The sequence below is a fragment of the Astyanax mexicanus genome, chromosome 15 (assembly GCF_023375975.1).
Source record: "Astyanax mexicanus isolate ESR-SI-001 chromosome 15, AstMex3_surface, whole genome shotgun sequence".
Lineage (NCBI taxonomy): Eukaryota > Metazoa > Chordata > Actinopteri > Characiformes > Acestrorhamphidae > Astyanax > Astyanax mexicanus.
In genome coordinates this window covers 26,564,102-26,584,204 of record NC_064422.1, presented here as the reverse complement: position 1 = coordinate 26,584,204, position 20,103 = coordinate 26,564,102, and the positions used below count along the sequence as shown (strand labels likewise).

The window sequence follows — 20,103 nt, the reverse complement described above, 5'->3', positions numbered from 1 at the left end:
GATGGGTCGTGATTTGAATGTGTACAAATGTACTTATCTCTGCTGATAGTTTGGCTGTACATGCTGTTAGTTAATCAATGTGACTCGGTTCTGGTAGAAATAGGGATCAGTTCACTGAGATTTGGCTTTATTTCTCCCCATTGTCCCACAATCAGAGAACACTGGGTTATCTCCTTCTCACTCATTCCCTACTTTGACAGAAAAGCTCTCTTACGGGTCTTTTCCCCTAAAAGTTGTCTGCTTTTAATAAGGCAGTAAAAACAAGAGCCCTCTGGCTGAAGACATGGTCGTGAAGACCTTGGAATTGGGGCTTCATGTTCAGAACAAATTGAGCTAAAAGCTATAACCCTTTTTTGGTCATGTGCCTTCTTTTATTTTCTCCTTCCCTCTGTGTTAAACATGTTCTCCTTTACAGAGTGCACAAGGCCTTTTTTCTCTTTAGTTAGATGCTATTCTGAGTGTATGCAAAGAAAAAAATCATGCCTACTCAAATGCGACAGCTGTAAAAGGACTGTGCATTTAACGCAGCTTTAAGCGTGGGCCAAGCCACACATGCCAGCGAGAGCATAAGCAGCAGCCCCTGATCTCTTTCACAGAGTACAGAGAACACATCTGTGCATGGATATGTGTGTGTGTGTGTGTGTGTGTGTGTGTGTGGGTGTAAATGTGAGTAGAACCACAAATCTAACCGTGTTATGACCTAAGGTGGGCAGAGGAGCCGCAACCCACACATAAGTAAAAGTGAAAAGTTAAAAACAACTCAAGTGAAAAATGTATCAGGTCATGAAACTACTTAAGCACTTAAGCAGAGTAATAGAAGAACTTATAATGCCGCAATGAACCATCTTAGTGCATTCAGCAGATATTAGAAAACACACTGACGCTTATTAGATGTCTTTTAGAGCTCTTGGTCTAAAATAAATAAATAAAAGTGCTGAAACCAATGTAATATAAGGCAGTTGAACTCTTTAGTACAGAATTCCTTTGTTACCATTTTTCACCCCAATTCATTTTATCCCATTAACCCTTTAAGGCATTGTGGCAAATGTAAGAAACCCTGTAGTGTTTGTCCCCTGTTTCACACTTTGCAATTGTGTTTAAAGAGGAAATCGTGGGCTAAAGCTCTGCCACTTTAAATCCTGTTCATATAGTTGCCATCAGCTACCGGAGCCCTGAGAGAGCACAAATGGCCTTGCTCTTCTTTCTGGGTGGGTAGATGGCCTTCTCTCCCCACATCACTCCAAAGGGTGATGTCGCTCATCACAAGGCGTCTGTGAGCTGATGTATCGTAAACGAGTCACTGCGCTTTCCTCCGAGTGTGCTGTGATGCTACTCTGCAATGTTCAAAAAGAGCCGTGGATGACATCACATGTATCGGAGAAGGCATGTGTTAGTCTTCAAAATCCTGGTGTTGGGGAATCACTAGTGATAGGGGGAGTCCTAATGAGTGGGTTTGGTAATTGGACTTGTACATTGGGGAGAAAATGGGATAAAAATTAGAAATAAAATATATAAAAATGGGAAATTGCAACATTTTCTGAAACTTTTGAATGTTTTTTGGGGACAGTTAAAAACCCGGACAGTTTTCTGCAAAGTAGGGCCCCAGATCTGATACATCAGCCAGCATCACAATACACACCCAGACAGAGTATGGCAAATTATCTTCCTCACCGGCACACTGACTATCCACCGCTTTCCACACAAGCAGCTGAAGAAGCTGGTTGTCTGTTTTAGCTTAAGGGCGGGTCTTTATCCTTGAACAGGCCCCATGATTAGCTTTATGAGAAATCCCATTCATACAGGAGTCAGTGACCTGTCTCCTTATTAATAACGTTAATAACGCTCTGTCCACATTCACAGAGCCACTGGAGTCCTAGAAAGTGTTTATTGGACACTGGCCATCAATAAATCAGCAGAAACATGCGCAACAGAGGTCTGTGTTATTGTGCAGGCATGCAGCCAGATGTGTTTATGTCTCAGCACCAGCCATGTGACGTCTAACCCTTATTTTGTTCCAGACTAATGGATTTTGAAGGGAACTTCATAAGGCTGGGGTTTTTAAGCCATAATAAGATTATTGTTAGATTAATGTTTGTGGTCAACATATGTTTTGACATAACAGTATACAGAAGCAGACACACTAAAATTTTATGATTTTTTAAATCTTTCTTAGGATTGACTTACTTATGAGACCAATTTGTAGGCAGTGTTTACAAGCTGCGAAAAATTGACCAGAAGATTTTTTTTAGTATGAACAGTGTAAAGAGGTGGGCATCGCTTAATGGGTCAGTCTTGCAAAATAGTCTGGGCTGTAAGAACAGTTGGGCTGCATGATATATCGTTTAAGCATCTTCATCGCAATGTGTGCATGCACAATAGTCACATCGCAAGACGTGGAATGTCACCTAAGGCAATAAAATCAAACACGTTATGTTGCAGTTTTTGGTTCTTAAAGAAGAACATTTGTGCAATGTACATTTTTTTCCAAAATCGTGCAACCCTAAAGGACAGTGTGCTGGGTTACAGCTGAGTGAGATGGCAAGGTTAAAGTCTTGTAGACCAACTGTATGTCAACTTTATTTTAAAATGCTATACTAATTCTATTTGATTTTTTTTATATTAGATTAAGCTGCCTTTCATGAATGACAAACTGTAGCTATATGGAGAAATGTTTACTTAACTTAGAATATCAGCTTTGTTTAGAAACAGTTTTATTTTATTTAATATTATTACTGTTATTATGTTTTATAAATGTATTATTTTAATTTCTTTTTCTGGTGCGCACCATCTGAATTAGACTTTTTCCGTTTTATTCTCCGACTGCTGCTTCTCACTGTGTACTTCGCCTGTTTGTACTTTGCCTGTCCCGCATCTGCACAGATCTGATTGGCAGAGGAGAGCGATTGGTGATCTTACAACACACGTGATTGGTCTGTGAGTTTACTGCATTGCAAAGCACGTAAACCGTAAGGACAAGAAAAGTTCTGCCGCTTTAAATAAACACTGTCAGAATTAAATCCTTCTCTGTAGCTTATGGGTTTGGGTCCGCATTGGACAACATCTGGGTCCGGACCCGGACTGCGATCCACCTATTAGTGACCCCTGCTCTAGGGTGTTCCAATGCCAGGGCTTAATACAATCTGAGTTGTAACCCTGTCATCCTACTGCAGTGTGTGGGTAGTTATAGAATCCTGTAGTGATATAGTTTACCCTAGTAAAGTCATTAATTTAAAAAATACATTTTTCCCATTTTCTCCCCAATTTAGAATGTCACTTATCCTACCCACCCATTAGGACTGCCTTGTCAGTAAGGATACCCCAATACTAAGAGTGTGAGGGCTAGTACGTGCCTCCTTCAATACATGTAAAGCCACCTCTTATCAAACTGCCGCTGATGCAGAATCAATGGATAAGGCAGTGACCCGACTCTGATACATCAGCTAACAGACATTAGTGCTGACCAATATCAGTGATGTGGCTAGAGAATGCCATCTCCCCACGCAGAGAGAGCAAGGCCAGTGGTTCTCTCTCTGACTCTGGCTGCTGATTGCAAGCATAAAAACATGGATAATAATGCAATCCTAATCAGGGATGAAATTAATCATGCAGCATGTCATCCAGTAGAAGCCCTTGTTTTTTCTCTCCTGTGATAGATAGATAGATAGATAGATAGATAGACAGACAGACAGACAGACAGACAGACAGATAGAAGATGCTGAGCAGCCCTCACAGCAAGAATATGTTTTGCTGGTCAGCATTACATATTGAGATTGAGTGGACAACAGCACTTCTTCAGGTCTCATGATGAGATGCCTTGGAAATGATTCCAGCGAGGCCTTGCAATATCTTTCACATCGCTGGAAAGAATGACTTGGCAGAGTGACAGATTACCTCAAGGCCCTGTTCTTCAGCTCAGTTTTGAAATTCCTTTGATAAACTCGCCTTTACCTGCCAGAAAAACAGCCGAGCTGGATCTCGGATTGTGCTGGGTGGGTTTGTGTGCATGCATGTGTGAGTTTCTGTTTTCTGCAGGGCTGTGTTGTTCTGCGGCGGCTGCCGTCACTGTCAGCACAAGACGTAGATGTCAGAGGGAGATCTGTGTGTGTGTTTATTTGTGTCTTTATTTGTGGTTCTACTTCACTCTCCTGCTGTACTGAAATCTCCCGTGTCTTGTGTTTGAAGGCTTTTTTTTTTGGAGCAGATAAGTGTCTTATTTCCAGGCCAGGTCTGCACAGTTTTATTTGTCTATCAATCTCCCCGTCCCAGCACATCTCTCAAATACACAAACACATCGACCTTCACTCAGCCTCCACAGATGAAAAACATTTACTAGTAGTTCTGCTGAATTATACTAAATATACAGCTCTGTAAAAAATTATGCGTTTCTTTGATTTTACCAAATTGAAAATCTCTAGAATATAATCAAAAGGAAGATGGATGATCACAAGCCATCAAACCAAGCTGAACTGCTTGAATTTTTTACCAGGAGTGACATAAAGTTATTCAAAAGCAGTGTGTAAGACTGGTGGAGGAGAACATGGCAAGATGCATGAAAACTGTGACTAAAAAACAGGATTATTCCATCAAATATTGATTTCTAAGCTCTTAAAACTTTATGAATATGAACTTGTTTGCTTTGCGTTATTTGAGGTCTGAAAGCTCTGCATCTTTTTTGTTATTTCAGGTATTTCTCATTTTCTGCAAATAAATGCTCTAAATGACAATATTTTTATTTGGAATTTGGGAGAAATGTTTCCAGTAGTTTAGAGATTAAAACAACAATGTTCATTTTCCTCTAACATATACCTATAAATAACAAAATCAGAGAAAGTGATTCAGAAACCAAAGTGGACTGACGCAATCCAGACGAGCACAAATTAAACAAATATACAAATACAAATTATTATTACAAATCAACCACTGTCATTTTATTACCTGAACCTAAACCTAATTTTAATCCTAACGTATACCTCAACTAAAACTTAAGCTTTCAGTTTTGTGACACAAAACTTGTGTCCTATTTCACAGAACAGCCTGCTATGATTTAGTGACTGAGAAAGAAAGCTGACCTCAGCTTTAGCCTAGGCTTTTCTCAACTCTTCTTCGAGTACATGGCAGACAGGTTGTGCATATTAATAAGAACAGCTCCATCGGTGGATATGGCATATAGTTTAAATCATAAAATATGTATGAAAGCCACTTTTTATCCATTCGTTAATTTGTTTGTTCGTCCACTTGGCAATGCCAGTGTGTTTAGATGTGGTCTGATGGTGGGTGACTGATGGATGGATTCCGTTCCATTTCTGAAGCTGTGCAAGCTTTTAACATTTCTCAATCCATAGTTTCATGTGTGTACAGAAATATTTCACATTACCACTCATGGTGGACAGCGCAGTAGATGGTAACGATTGTCTCTAGCTAGATTTGCCCATGCCAACTTTTGAATAAACTTTTAGTGACTCACACATTCACATTCAGTGCAGTGTTTTAAAGGGACAAGGGACAAAAATAATGGGCCCCAATGCAGTGACATGTCCGTGTGTAGGTAAACTGTCAGTAATGTATGCCTCTTTTAAAAAAGCTGCCCTTATCTGTCTTGACAGCTTTTTTCAGGGGAAATTTTCTGATATTTTATGTATTATACTTTTGCACATAAAAGTATGACGAATGGTCATTCTTTACAAGTATGGAATGATATAATCATTTCTCTGTCATAGATTTATAGCGACTCCCCCGATACATATCAGTATGTTTTTGTACTATGCTTATATCACTCCACAGGCCAACAGTTGCTAAGTAACTAAAATAGTTGCTCTATATTTTATTTTATTATTAGTTGTACTTTTTTATCAATATCAAAACCATATGGTTGAACTAAAAGAACATCCAGGGCTTCTTTGCAATAGAACAATCCTAAGAGGTTTTCTTATCGCTACATCACAGCTGTGTTTTTGTCATTGTAGATCATCACAAATGTGATATTATTTGCAATAACACACTCCCCAATTCCAGTTCTATTGCTTACATACATATATCAGTGCTGTTGCTATTACATCAGTGTTGGTATTCAGTGTGGGTCGGTAAGTGTGTGTAAATGTTTTTTTTGGATGTGTGCCACATTAAAATGGTTTGGGTTTTTCTCAGGTCCGCTCCATGGCCGATCATCACGGTCAGATGGAGATCCCTCAGATGTACAGAGAGTCAGGAGAGACCAGCAGGAGTCCAGCAGACCCTCACAGAACAGGACGACTCAGGAGGCGTCAACAGGCCTGGCCATAGATACACTGCCTGACAACATGACCAAAATAGTGGTGAGTTACTGTCAAACTACACCTCTTCTCTTCTCTTCTCTTCTCTTCTCTTCTCTTCTTTCCTTCCTTCTTATCTTATCTTCTGCATTCTCTTTTCTTTTTTCACTCCATCCCTCTTTTTTCCCTCCTTTTCTCCTCACTCCTTCCCTATTCTCTTCTCCTTTCTATTTCTCTTCTCTGCTCTCTATTTATCATCTCTCTTCTTCTCTTCACTCCTTCCTTATTCTTTTCTGCTCTCTATTTCTCATCTCTCCTCTTCTCTTCACTCCTTTCCTATTCTCTTCTTCTCTCTATGTATCTTCTCTGCTCTCTATTTATCATACCTTCTCTTTACACCTTCAATCTTCTGTTCTCTATTTCTCATCTCTTCTTTTCACTCCTTCTCTCTTCTCTTCTCCTCTTATCCTATCTTTTATATTCTCTCCACTTTTTTCACTTCATCCCTCTTCTCTTTTCTCCTCTTCTCTTCCCTCCTTCCCTATGTTCTTCTTCTATTTCTCTTCTCTGATCTATATTTCTCATCTCTTCTCTTCACCCCTCCCATTTTCTATTATACTCTTCTCTCTGTTTCTATATAATTTTAATTTTGTTCTCTTCTCTTTTATTTTCTTCTCTTCTTTCCTTCCTACTTATCTTATCTTCTGCATTCTCTTCTCTTTTTTCACTCCATCCCTTTTTTTCTCTCCTTTTCTCCTCACTCCTTCCCTATTCTCTTCTTCTTTCTATTTCTCTTCTCTGCTCTCTATTTATCATCTCTCCTCTTCTCTTCACTCCTTCCTTTTTATCTTATATTCTGCATTCTCTTCTCTTTTTTCACTCCATCTCTCTTCCCTTCTTCTCTTCACTCCTTCCCTATTCTTTCCTGCTTTCTATTCCTCATCTCTCCTCTTCTCTTCACTCCTTTCCTATTCTCTTCTTCTCTCTATGTATCTTCTCTGCTCTCTATTTCTCCTATCTTTTCTTTACACCTTCAATCTTCTGTTCTCTATTTCTCATCTCTTCTTTTCACTCCTTCCCTCTTCTCTTCTCTTCTCTTCTCCTTTTATCCTATCTTTTATATTCTCTTCACTTTTTTCACTCCATCCCTCTTCTCTCCTCTTCTCTTTCCTCCTTCCCTATTTTCTTCTTCTATTTCTCTTCTCTGATCTATATTTCTCATCTCTTTTCTTCACCCCTCCCATTTTCTATTCTCTATTTCTCTTCTCTTCTCTACTTTTTTTTGTCTCGTTTTCTCTTATGCTCTATTCTCTTCTGCATTTTTCTTTCTATTTCTCTTCTATGTTCTCCTCCATCTTACTCTTCTCTCTGTTTCTATAAATTTTAATTTTGTGTTCTTCTATCTATGTCTCTTCTCTTCTCTATTTATCTCTTCTTTTTCAGTTTCCTGTCTTTATTCTGCTGCTGCTGCACGTGTGTAACCTGCAGTAGTCTATTCTAATCCATTTATAACATGATTGTTATACAGGACATGCTGTTTTTTTTTTTTACCAGTGATTCATCTCTAAGAGGTTCAGATGAAATCAGACAGGGACGGGGATTTCTGCATTATCAGGCTGATCATCACTGTATACATCCACAGTTTGCATTAATGAGGTGTGGAAAGCCTCGCGATGGTCTGCGGGATGGTTCAAACAAGTCTTTGAGAGATTGTTGCTTTATGCGGGGGGAGTGTTGAAAAATGAAAAAGATGAAAGAGTGTGTAGTGTTCGCTCTTTAAATATCCCGGTGGGAGGAGGACGAAGACATCTCACAGCAACCTCCGGTGTGTGGGTTTATTTAAGTCTTCATCTGTGTTTTTTTTTTTACCTCTCTAACAGCCACATAAGGATCATTTCCATAAATTGTGTTATGCTTTCTGCTCTTCAAAACAAATTAAAAGCAGATTTGCTGCTAGCTGTGCCAGCAGAGGTTTTTTTTTAGCTTCCTCGGGTGAAGCTGAACATGTTAGTGTGTGTATTTCTGTGTGTGCTTGTTTTTGAACAGTTTTGGGACTTACAAATAAATCTGTGGTGATATAAGATAAATCTCCTATACCTTTGTGAGCCTAATATATCTTTTCAGAAGGATCAAATTGTTCTTTATTGACATTTCTAAGTGTTTATTTATTTAATTTTTTATTTAACTAAAAACCATTAGGTTAGTTTTAACCCTCTATGGCGTAGCGTTGCTTTCAGGTAACACAGCTTCAGCTTTTTAAATTATTGCATTGATCTTTCAATGTGTCTATTACTATTGTGGCTACATTTTCTTACTAAAACAGTGTTTTTAAAGTATTTGCCTCAGGGCAACATTATTCAGTTACATAACAATGCAATTATGGCAAGCAGTGGTTCTTATTTTTTGATGGATATGTCAACAGGGTCTCAAAAATAGAGATTTTTCCAAAAAATATAAAAATCATGCTAAATTCCTTAAATACATTTCTTATTTTTCTGTTACATCCTTTGAAGACAGCAGGATTTTAAGATGTATGGACCAATAGAATTAAATCTATGTACAGTACTGTCTTTTGCCTCGTCCCACGGAAGCTATAGAAAGCTATAGTGATCCGTGGGATATGTGTGTGTGGGGTTTCCTGCATTGAATGTGATGCGTTCCTGATACACAACAGCAAACAGAGGTGTGTGATCCAGGTCCAGAAGCTAAAAATACATTCCAGGTTTTCATTCCAACTTCCTGGATTCCTCCCCTGCAGCTTATTTATACACATTTATATACAGACAGATACATTTTTGAACAAAATTCTGGTATGTATTTTTACTTTCTGGACCACTGTGAATCGTAAAAGGCTTGCATAACTTTGGGCATGTAATGTTCCGTCCATCTGGCACCCACTCTCATGCCGCTCATGCTCGATTTCTAATAATTCACGTTGTCTTGCCATGAGCATGCTGATCAGTTTTCAGCCTCACATACAAGATAACAACTCAAATCTTATACAGGTGGGGGCTCTTTCAAGCTGTCACCTGAGGTAACATTTCATTGTCAGTTTACATACTGCTATTCCATGACTTTTGGCATGTCAGTGAACTATAAATACTTAGACTGTAGATAATTACTGTATACATAGTGTCATACATATGTTTGTTATTATTGTAAATTGTGATGTGAGCATAAACTGACCTGATTTTCAAAGGCATGAAATTAAAGATGAAACATTTCTTTAATGTTTTAGGCCAGGATTTTAAAAGTAACACAGAAGGAAAAGGGCCCCAAAGCCACTGTTTGGGCATCTTGCACTGTCAGCACATCCGCTTTGGCTAGTGTAACAGCTTGTAAATGCTGCCTGTAGTCACCCAAGAGTCTTTCTGTTCTGTGAGATTTTATTGGGTTGTCCTGCATGCTCTGAACTTTTGAGGTTATATTCAATGATTTCCACTGATCTTATAGCATGTGGCTTAGGTCAGAAGATTTTAAGAGAAAGGGTCAAATCTTCAGCCTGCTCATCTTGAGGTAGTTCATTGTGGACTTGTGTTTTATTTTTGTTTTGTAGAAGCTGTCATCTTGCAAGATGTTGTGATCCTCAGCTTCATGGACATATTTCTGCAGGTTTTGCTGCACAGTAGAACAGTGCACCGCCTCTCCTGCTAAATCTTTATGATGGTAGAACAGTCCATTTTGACGATTTGACCTGTTTGTTCTGTTAGCGGTGATGTGTTAGTTCTCTTTCTCTTTTTATTGCAGGACTCAACAGTTCTGTACACAGAGGGTAACTTTTCTAGTGACTTTTTCTCTGCTGTAGCCTAGACCTACTTATTTGAGGCATACAAACATGCAAATGATGCTTTTAAATGGCACATCTTAAAAGGCTCAGCAGATGATGACGGGAGAGATTCCCCTCCTTGTCGTTTTGCTGTAGTGTGAATGCACCATTACTAACTGTTCCTTTGAAAATAAATAATTAAATTAATTTAAGCCTTTTTTTGGTTTGGCTGCTTAGAGAAGCGGTCAAGTGTATATCTAAAGCATTAGAATTTGTATCAAATGTCCATTTTGAACAATGATTGTGAGCAAGCCGGTCCACTAACAAGCTTATTATGATATTATGAGACTGAAGAAATATAATTTAATTATTGAAAAAGATGAAAATAATACAGCAATAATGCATCATTTATTTTTAACTTTGTTCCTTTTGGAGATCAGTTCATTTTCAGCTTACTTTTTACTGTTCACATTAATAGAACTTTTGACCAGGAGTACCCAGACTTTTTTCATGCTGCACTTTTGTGTCTGTGTGCGTATTTTGTACGTAACTCTGTGCGTGCCTTTGTACACAAACCGTTTTTAGAACCTCCTCTCATGCCCAACCCTACGATTATCATTTCTGTGATGCTTTGTGGGTACTGTTTGGTTTTGTTTAAATGGTCTCTGGGCAGCTGTTAAACTTTTAGTGGGCATTTTTGGCCTCAGGCGTTATCCCTGAGCAGAGAGATGTTGAGTGCTGTGGGAGAGCGGAGGATGGCACCTCTGCTGGAGCTGCATGGAGCTGGAGCTGGAGGTTTCCCCCAGAAACTCAGGCTCCTATCACAGAATCTGGGTCGCAGCCTGGTATATAGAGCACTGCTGCAGTTCTGTGTGTGTGTGAAAGAGGGAGGGAGAGAGATGCTTTTAGGTGTTCCACTTTCCACTCCTCTCCATACCTCTTCACCATAGCGTGTCCATCCTTCTCTGTCACCTTCAGCCAGAGAATGCATTAATAATACAGTGGAGATTCTTACCATGAACACACTTAACACACCAATGCAGTGGTACCCATGTAATCTCTCAGTTTCTGTTTTTCTCTTTTTTGTCTCAGCACTATGGGGTTGCCTGATTAGTCATTTTTACTAGATTATTTATTTAAAAATAGTCAACTAGTCTACTTTGGGGTAATAAATAGTCTACATGCGCAAAGTGATACAACTGCACAGGATCTAACTTTATACTTCCTTCACACATTGTAAACTCACAATGCTATTGTGCAAAGCAATGTATATACCGTATTTTTGCACTATAAGGCCCAATTAAAATCCATTTTGTTTTTTCTTTAAAAAAAATCCAGTGTGACTTATGTATTCATTTTACCATACGGGTTGTAAGGAACGGTAAAGCCACTTAAGGTTTAGTTCTCCAGCACTAAGGTTGGAGCAGTATTAGCATTAGCCTCGCTAAACATTAGCTCTTTTGCCATTGTGAGGGAAATTGAAACTATTAACCCCATTTAAAATAATACATTTAATTGAACACTGTTTTGTAAGATTCACATATATTACTGTGCTCAAACCAAATGTAAGCCTGGCAAAAAGATTTTTAGATACTGCGTAATCATAAATTTCACTTCTCTGTTCCAGTGTTATTCCCTATGTTTGTTTTACTTCCTCTTTCAAGAGAACAAGACACCCAAAAATGTAGAAGATTACCTCAACCTTTTTGTCACATTTTGCATGGTTAAGCAGAAATTGTCTTGTAAACTGTATGTCCTAACACTCCATGTTTGTCATGTTTTCCAATAAATGTATTTTCTTATTGACTGGTTGACTGGTTGGCTCGACTCGACTCGATTATTTTCATCGCAACTCAGTGTTCAATGTCCTCCACACCGTTCAGAGGTGAGTATTATCAGCCTGTAGCATGCTGCTAACCATGGCTAGCACTACAGGAGCAGCATTAGTATTAGCCGCTAACCACACTAAGCGCTATCTCTTTCGCTGTTGAGAGATGAGTATATTGGACTGTTAAATCTAGCTATCTGTGACAAACCGCTAGGTAATATCACCCTGGATTACTGCAACACTCAGGGTTCCTCAGTGTAGCACCGTTGGGGGGCATTTACTGTTAGCTTTAAATGCTGCTGCACCCAGCCATAGTGGCTGCCTGCGATCTCCAGTCTCGAGACTACTTTGCCCAAAATGCAACAGATACTGACATTCTACTTGTGCTTTGCTGAGTATTGACGGTTTATCCTTGTACAATATGTTTTCCCGATGCCTGTATTACTCTCTCGTTTTGACCTTGTTTTTGGAAAACCAACCTTGATGGTGTTATCTGGCTCCAGGGCCTTCACTTTTGTCCTCCGTGCTTTCCTCCTCTATTTCTCAGTCCTTATTTCTCCATGTGTCTCAGTGCAGCCTGTTTCTTTAACTCCAGCTTTTCTCAAGAACTGATTTACTGAACCATTTGGGCTGCATTCTGCCTGGAAAGGCATGTATTACGGTAAACTGGTGGATATGTTATAGAAGTCATTTGGGAGCAGATAAAGCACTTGTGGGAGTTGAAAGGGTGTTATTCTGTTTGTAAATAATCTTTCAGCACATGTTCGAGTTGAGTGTTTTTGTCTAGCCATAACTATCCATAATGCGTAAGTGCCGCCATTGAGAAAGGAAGAGTCCCAACCATATGCTTATGTGAGACTGCTGCCAATTTCTGTCTGGCTTTAAAAGGTGGTGATTCCCTGTTTTTCCAGCTCTATTTGCCAAGCCATGATAATGCTGTTCAGTGGTCAGTCTTACTCACAACACCTTGCAATGTTTACAGATGTGGGCAAAACCTTTCATGATCAACTTATGTACTGCTAGTGTACAAATAATGAACTGGTGTGTCTGGTACAAGCTTTAAAGAAACTCTGCAAAAAAAAACGTGGGGGCGGGTAGAACATAATGAGTAGCATGTTGATAGTGACATTTTTAAAGCCAGTGATACTGGCTAAAATTGATGTATGAAGTAAAGAAATAAAAATGTTAAAAATGAATAATTTTCAAAATAGTCATTAGTCATAGTCAAGCAGCCCTGTCTCAGGACCAGACTTACTAAACCCTTTGGGTGAATTTCAGGTGCATATGCACAATGCATTCTACCTGGAAAGGCATGTAGAAAACAGCCATTGGAGACGAGCCATAGTAGACACTTGGGGACTGCTAAAGGACTTCTCTGAGAGTTGAAATAGTGTTATTCTGTTATAAGAAAGATATAGAAATAGTCCCAAACATATGCCTCTGAGACACTGCTGCCAATTTCTGCCTGGCTTTGAAAGGTGGAGATTCCCTGTTTTTCCAGCTCTAGCTGCCCAAGTAAACAGAATGGCAGATGTAACCTTCCACTCTTCCAATATCCCTTTCTTCTATTTTTTGCTCAACCCTCATTGACCCTCAGTATTTTCCGGGCCTCCAGAAAAGGGCTAATGATTTTAGTTCATTTTTATTATATTGTTGGCCTATTGGAAGTTTTGCATATATCACTGTGACTTGGGAAAGAGTGGCAGCAGCTTTGTACTGCAACTCTGAAAGAGACACAGTTAAACTGCTCCATACGAAGTAAAAATACACCATTACAAACAATGTTATCATGTAGAAACCCTCTAGTCTAGTGAAATGCAGCAACTCAATGTTGCAATTAGTTTGTGTACGAAAAGTAACTCCCCACCACATCCCATTAATACTTGATTAGGTTCAGGTCAGGCCTCCTTAAACCAATTTTAAACAATGTAGGCTTGATAACACCCCACACTAGTATGAAACACCTACCTTCTGCTGTTGTAGTCCAGACTAAATGTATTGTACATTCTGAGATGCTTTGTTCATAGCACATCTATACAGAGTGGTTTTCTGGGTTACAGTATCCTTTATTTCAGCTCCAACCAGCCTGTTTACTGACCTCTCTCATTAACAGAACAGCTGCTCACTTGATCTGCATGTGTTTTTAAACAAGATGATTTATATAGAAAGCTACAGTACAGGCCAAAAGTTTGAACACACCTTCTCTTTTTCAATGCGTTTTCTTTATTTTCATGACTATTTACATTGTAGATTCTCACTGAAGGCATCAAAACTATGAATGAACACATGTGGAGTTATGTACTTAACAAAAAAAAGGTGAAATAACTGAAAACATGTTTTATATTCTAGTTTCTTTAGCTTCAAGAGTTGCTCACCTGAAATGGTTTTCCAACAGTCTTGAAGGAGTTCCCAGAGGTGTTTAGCCCTTGTTGGCTCTTTGCCTTCACTCTGTGCTCCAGCTCACCCCAAACCATCTGGATTGGGTTCAGGTCTGGTGACTGTGGAGGCCAGGTCATTTTTTGTTAAGTACATAAAACTCTATGTGTTCATTCATAGTGTTGATGCCTTCAGTGAGAATCTACAATGTAAATAGTCATGAAAATAAAGAAAACGCATTGAATGAGAAGGTGTGTCCACACTTTTGGCCTGTACTGTAGGTCTTATATCTTCTTCTATTTGCCAAAAACTGTTCTGGTTATATTTTGTCTTATGAAATCTTTTAGAAATCTTGTTTTTGTATTTCACCTATTCATTAAATCTAGTCTGAATCACAATACACACCACAGAAAGTGTGATTCATCTGTCAATACCATTACAACTAAAAATGAGTATAAATCATGTTTTTTTTGCCCAGTACAAATTTTATAAATTGCGAATTCAGAATTGTGCGCCAATTTTGTACAAAACACACATGCAGAACGTGTCCTAGTTGTGCGTGGAACTTGACGCACTTGACTACATCTGCCCTTCAGACTTTATTCATCATTCTGTTTTCTCCCTCTCTCTCTCTCTCTCAGGAGGACTCTCAGAGGTATTATTCATGGCGCAGTTTTGGTCCAGGCGACAGGCGGACTCCGGAGCTCTGGGTGGACTTGAACTCGGTCCAGCAGGGTCACGTCCGAGTGCACGGCATTCTGTCCAACACACACCGACAGGCAGCGGTGAGACATACGCATAAATAGGCATGAGCACGCACACACACCCCTAAAAAACTGCGAAAGCATTTATATGCACTCAGATGTGGTTACGAAAACGGACAAACATCTTGTTTTACTTTATAATTAAGCTTTCAATTGTACGTCCATGCCCACTTTTCCTGTTTTTCTCCTTAAATCTCGCTCTCTTTCTTTCATTCTCCCTGTTTCTCTCTCTCTCTCTTTCTCCAGCGAGTGGCTCTGTCCTTTGACTTCCCCTTCTATGGACACCAAGTGAGGCAAATCACCATAGCAACTGGAGGTAGTGCACACACTCACACACTGTCAGCTTCTAGCTTCTGTTTTAACTTTGCAGATTAATATGGTTTGGGCAAGTCTCATAAATGCATACACAGAAAGACATCAAATTATCCATCAACAAAATGTGTCAAGGCCTGTATGAGGGTCCACACTTTGCAAAATGATGCATTGGCAACTGTTGCCAGTATCTTTTAAGCAAATTGAATAGCAGTTACTGAATACCAAGATTTATAACTGAATAATAGGGCTATGTATTATACTGCACAGACTTTATTCATGATTTGTTAACAGCAGATCAGATTATCCTATTGTAATAACAGGTCATTTCTTCCTTTTTGTCTTTTTACCAGCTATACTTTATCTAATGAAACTTTATAATGCCCCTCCCTCAACTTCACCCCCACATAGGCTGCTTCTTAAATTAGCATGAGAGAAATGGAAGACTAATGAGGAAGGCTTTCTTAATTAAAGATTCATTCTCGCCTCTTGTTCACTGATGGGAAAAGTGACCATGAATCTGTCTGGCTGTGGCCCGTTGCATCCCAGATCCACCAGTCTGCCGCGCTAATTAATTTTCATAATTATTTTCATATCATAGAGAGGAAATGGATTTGTACCACAGTGGAATATAATGGAATGATCTTTAATGCTTGAAAGATTTTCTACATACCAAAACTGTCTCTGCTGTCATGCTCTGCTCTGTTCAGCCATTTACTCCGTTCACTTTGTTTAATTTTGGTTAATCATGATAGTCAGACACAGGGAGAAACTGTTCTGTTCATCAGAGGCCTTCACTTTTGAACTCTTGACCTTTCACAGGGTTCATCTTCACGGGTGAGATTACACACCGCATGCTGACGGCTACCCAATATATTGCTCCACTCATGGCCAACTTTGACCCCAGCTTCTCCAAGAACTCCACTGTGCGCTATCTGGACAATGGTAAGTGAGACTTGATAGAGATCTTAGACAAAGTCAAATGAGAAAGGTTAGGGCAATTAGGAAAATGCAAACAAAACAAATGCAGTATTTCTTACATTTACTCTGAATTTTGCTATTGGTTTGCTATTCCAATGCTTCTGTAACATGCAGGGGTGTATGCGTGTTGGGCATCCCCTTGTTGACAATTCACTGCCAAGATAGCAATGAACGTCTGGCTGTTGACATGTGTCTAGGTTGTATTCAGTCAGTGGCGCATCTGTGTTTCTATTGCCTAAATAGCAATACGCCGGAAATTTACCTGAACACACCTCACTTACAGACCACCATGACCATCAGCTGTATATATATTTACAAGCAATGTTGCTATTTTAACGACATATTGTTGGTGGGGTGTAAGGTAGCAATGAGCATCAGAACGCACCAAGCTCAAGGTGTAAGTGTCACGGATACCCAGGCAGGTAGACGAGGAGACGGACACAAGTGCAGGTAGGGCGAAATAAATAAATAATTTATTAAATAAATAACAAAGAAACACAAAGAAACAAGTAAACACGTAACAAGGATAATAAACCAAAATAAAAGAGGGAGACTAGAGAACATAAACAAACAAGAGATAATAAGAATAAACAAACAGGGAATAACAACAAGGAACTAAACTTGATAAAATAATAACTAACAAACAAACCGTGAGTAAATAAACAAAGAAGCAAGCGAGAGACTTAATAAATACAAAACAAAACTGGGCAGGGATAAATACACAAATAACCAATAACCAAAACTAATCAGAGAACCTAAACTAAACCAACTAGAGATTAAAATAATAAACAGGGAATATATACAAGAGAAGGACTAGAAATAAACAAGGAAATAAACAAGAAGCTAAACTAGACAAGGTAAAACTAAACTAAGCAGGGCAAGGGAAACAAACAAGGAATAAACACGGAACTAGGGCTTTAGCAACACAGAAACGCGGAGAGACAGACAACAGTGGAAGGTGCAAAGACCGACGAAGGACAAGAGACAAAGGAAGGCTTTATAGCACACAAGGGAAGTGGAAACACCTGGGGCTAGGGGCGGAGCTACAATAGACACAGGTGGAAAAGTACTGAGACGGGAGACACAGGGGAGCACAGGTCACGTGGGGAAGACACACAGAGGCACGAGACAAGACCAGGATGTGACAGTAAGATAGGGCCCTATGTCTTTCAGAAGCAGTAAGCGGCTAAGCATCTTCAATTTCTAACAAATAAATAAGAAAATTTGTGAAATGTTTAAAACCATGTTCTTCAAAGAAATTTTGGAATTTGGGAGTTTTTTACCTCTACAGTGTAAAACTACTACAGTGACACTAAAATAATATAGAGGAATTTTAGTAAAAATAACTAATTGAGCCAACTTGGCAAGGGATTACTTTGAAGAACCTTTGTACAGTATGGAGTTACATTTAAATATGCCACTTAAAACATTACTGTGCAAAACATAGAGGGAATATGTACTGTGGTCAGACAAATCATTATACAAAGTCTTATTTTTGGTAGAAATGGACACTGTATGCTCCAGACCAAAGACAAAAAGGAAATTGACGTCCATATATTTTTCAACAAAGCGATGTAAAACCACAAACTGCACACATTACAAACACAGACATCCCAAGCCTCCTGGAAGTTGCGGGAGTCTAGCGAATATCAATAACGGCTCTCAGATTCTAGATTCTCCTGGAATCTAGAACGAGGCAGCACAGATTTTTCCCGCCAATCGCATGTGTGAAAGAGAGGAAGAGAAGAGCGCTCCCCTCGTGTGCATATTCATGAAGTGCATGCAAAACACAGAGGGTTCTGATTGGCCGGTTCTCTACAAAGAGTCTGTGAGTCAGCCAATCAGTTTTTAGTGTTTAGAAGGAGCATCATGATTCCCGTCAAAACTCATTTCACCTCTGACTACTGTAAAGTATATCCATGTCTGGTAAAAGTAAAAAACTGTGAAAGTCTTGCCCGCTGTACAGTGTGTAATAGTGATTTTAGCATTGCCCACGGGGGACTAAATGATTGCAAAAGGCATGTTGAGGTGAGTTAATGTGACTATATACAGGGGTTGGACAATAAAACTGAAACACCATCATTTTAGTGTGGGAGGTTTCATGGCTAAATTGGAGCAGCCTGTTGGCCAATCTTCATTATTTGCACATTGCACCAGTAAGAGCAGAGTGTGAAGGTTCAGTTAGCAGGGTAAGAGCACAGTTCTGCTCAAAATATTGCAATGCACACAACATTATGGGTGACATACCAGAGTTCAAAAGAGGACAAATTGTTGGTGCGCGTCTTGCTGGCGCATCTGTGACCAAGACAGCGAGTCTTTGTGAACGTCAGCATACCACCAAGAAGGACGAACCACATCCAACAGGATTAACTGTGGACGCTGTAAGAGGAAGCTGTCTGAAAGGGATGTTTGGGTGCTAATCCGGATTGTATCCAAAAAACATAAAACGACGGCTGCTCAAATCACGGCAGAATTCAATGTGCACCTCAACTCTCCTGTTTCCATCAGAACTGTCCGTCGAGACAATAAATTATTGTGCTCTAAAACCAGGTGTTTCAGTTTCATTGTCCAACCCCTGTATATTTTGAAACTTTTAATGCAAGCACAATGCTCCTGTACTGTGGCACAGTTTAATGTGTGTTTGTAGGAAGAAGGAGACAAAGTAACAGATGAAATACCATACAAAACATCCAGCATCTTGGGTTTATTCTGTGAATGAAAAATTCAGTATTTTTTGTAGCACTTGTTTTTTTTTATGCTATTGCCACAAGCACTTTGATTCTGTTAAATGATGATATTTTGTTAAATAAAAATGACTTCTGACTTTAGACTGTAGGAGCTTGAACTGACTGTTGACCTCTGCTTCTCTAGGTGAGGTCTTTGTGGTGCAGTGGGACAAGGTACGGCTTCAGGGCAGGGAGGCAGAGGGAGCCTTTACCTTCCAGGCCAGCCTTCATCGCAACGGCACCATTGTCTTTGGCTACAGGGATGTAAGTCTATCTATTGGTGCACGGTATCAGCTCGGCTGAAGCCAAAATAATGATACAAGTGTCTGACTGAGCCAAGAAACGTGAAAAAAAAAACCCTTAGAAAAACACTTGGCCACAGTGTGTTTGGACTCTAGACCGAAATTCTAATATGCTGGAGCTGCAAAGTTCCAGGATCATTCCCAGTGTGAGCAGCAACAATAGTGACCTAGCCTTTCCTCTCAGCTTGTCTACTTGCTTGTGATAACACTGTAATACTTTTAACATTAGCAGCAACAATACCCCAGAGATCAAATTGGCAAGTACAGTTTACCGTATTATTTTTTTGCAGCTTAACCCACCATTTCCCGCCTGTTCCTCTGAAGTACACCTATTATAAATAGCATGAATAACCGTTTTATTATGATTTGTGATAAATGGAATTTTGTAGAAACCAATATATACTATATAATATATCTGGCAAGCAGTACATTGTGTAATAAACAGGACATATTTCTTAAAGAACTACTGTTAGCAACATTAGCTGGACTGAGCTGTTCCTGAAACTACAGGCTTGTTACATAATTATTAATAGTAATGTTATTAATCAGTTAAAGAGCCATTATCATAGACAATTAAGTTGGCACATTACTTTTTTAAAGCTTTGAAGCTTTCTATTCATTCATCAGCTTTTAGAGCCAGGGTTGAATTCAGTTTTTCCTACAGAAGTTTTCATTAATGCTTTAGGTTTTCATGGCTTGATATATAATATTCAAACTAGCCCATCAACTACAGTTATTTAGTGTGGTTGATACTTGATGTATTTTAAATGTGCCTTATAAATTAAGCTGAGTTGACTTGA

At 39.2% G+C, this 20,103-nt stretch overlaps 1 protein-coding gene across 3 annotated transcripts in view; it reads left to right on the top strand.

Annotated features, from left to right (window-relative positions):
• plxdc1 (plexin domain containing 1) overlaps nucleotides 1-20,103 on the top strand; it is a 66,307-nt gene that overhangs the window by 34,627 nt on the left and 11,577 nt on the right. For all 3 annotated transcript variants that reach the window (XM_007234083.4, XM_007234084.4, XM_007234082.4), the window contains exons 3-7: nucleotides 6,145-6,311; nucleotides 14,860-15,003; nucleotides 15,229-15,298; nucleotides 16,117-16,239; nucleotides 19,147-19,265. In XM_007234083.4, coding sequence (XP_007234145.3) covers nucleotides 6,145-6,311; nucleotides 14,860-15,003; nucleotides 15,229-15,298; nucleotides 16,117-16,239; nucleotides 19,147-19,265 — 623 coding nt within the window. The remainder of the gene's footprint in view (nucleotides 1-6,144; nucleotides 6,312-14,859; nucleotides 15,004-15,228; nucleotides 15,299-16,116; nucleotides 16,240-19,146; nucleotides 19,266-20,103) is intronic.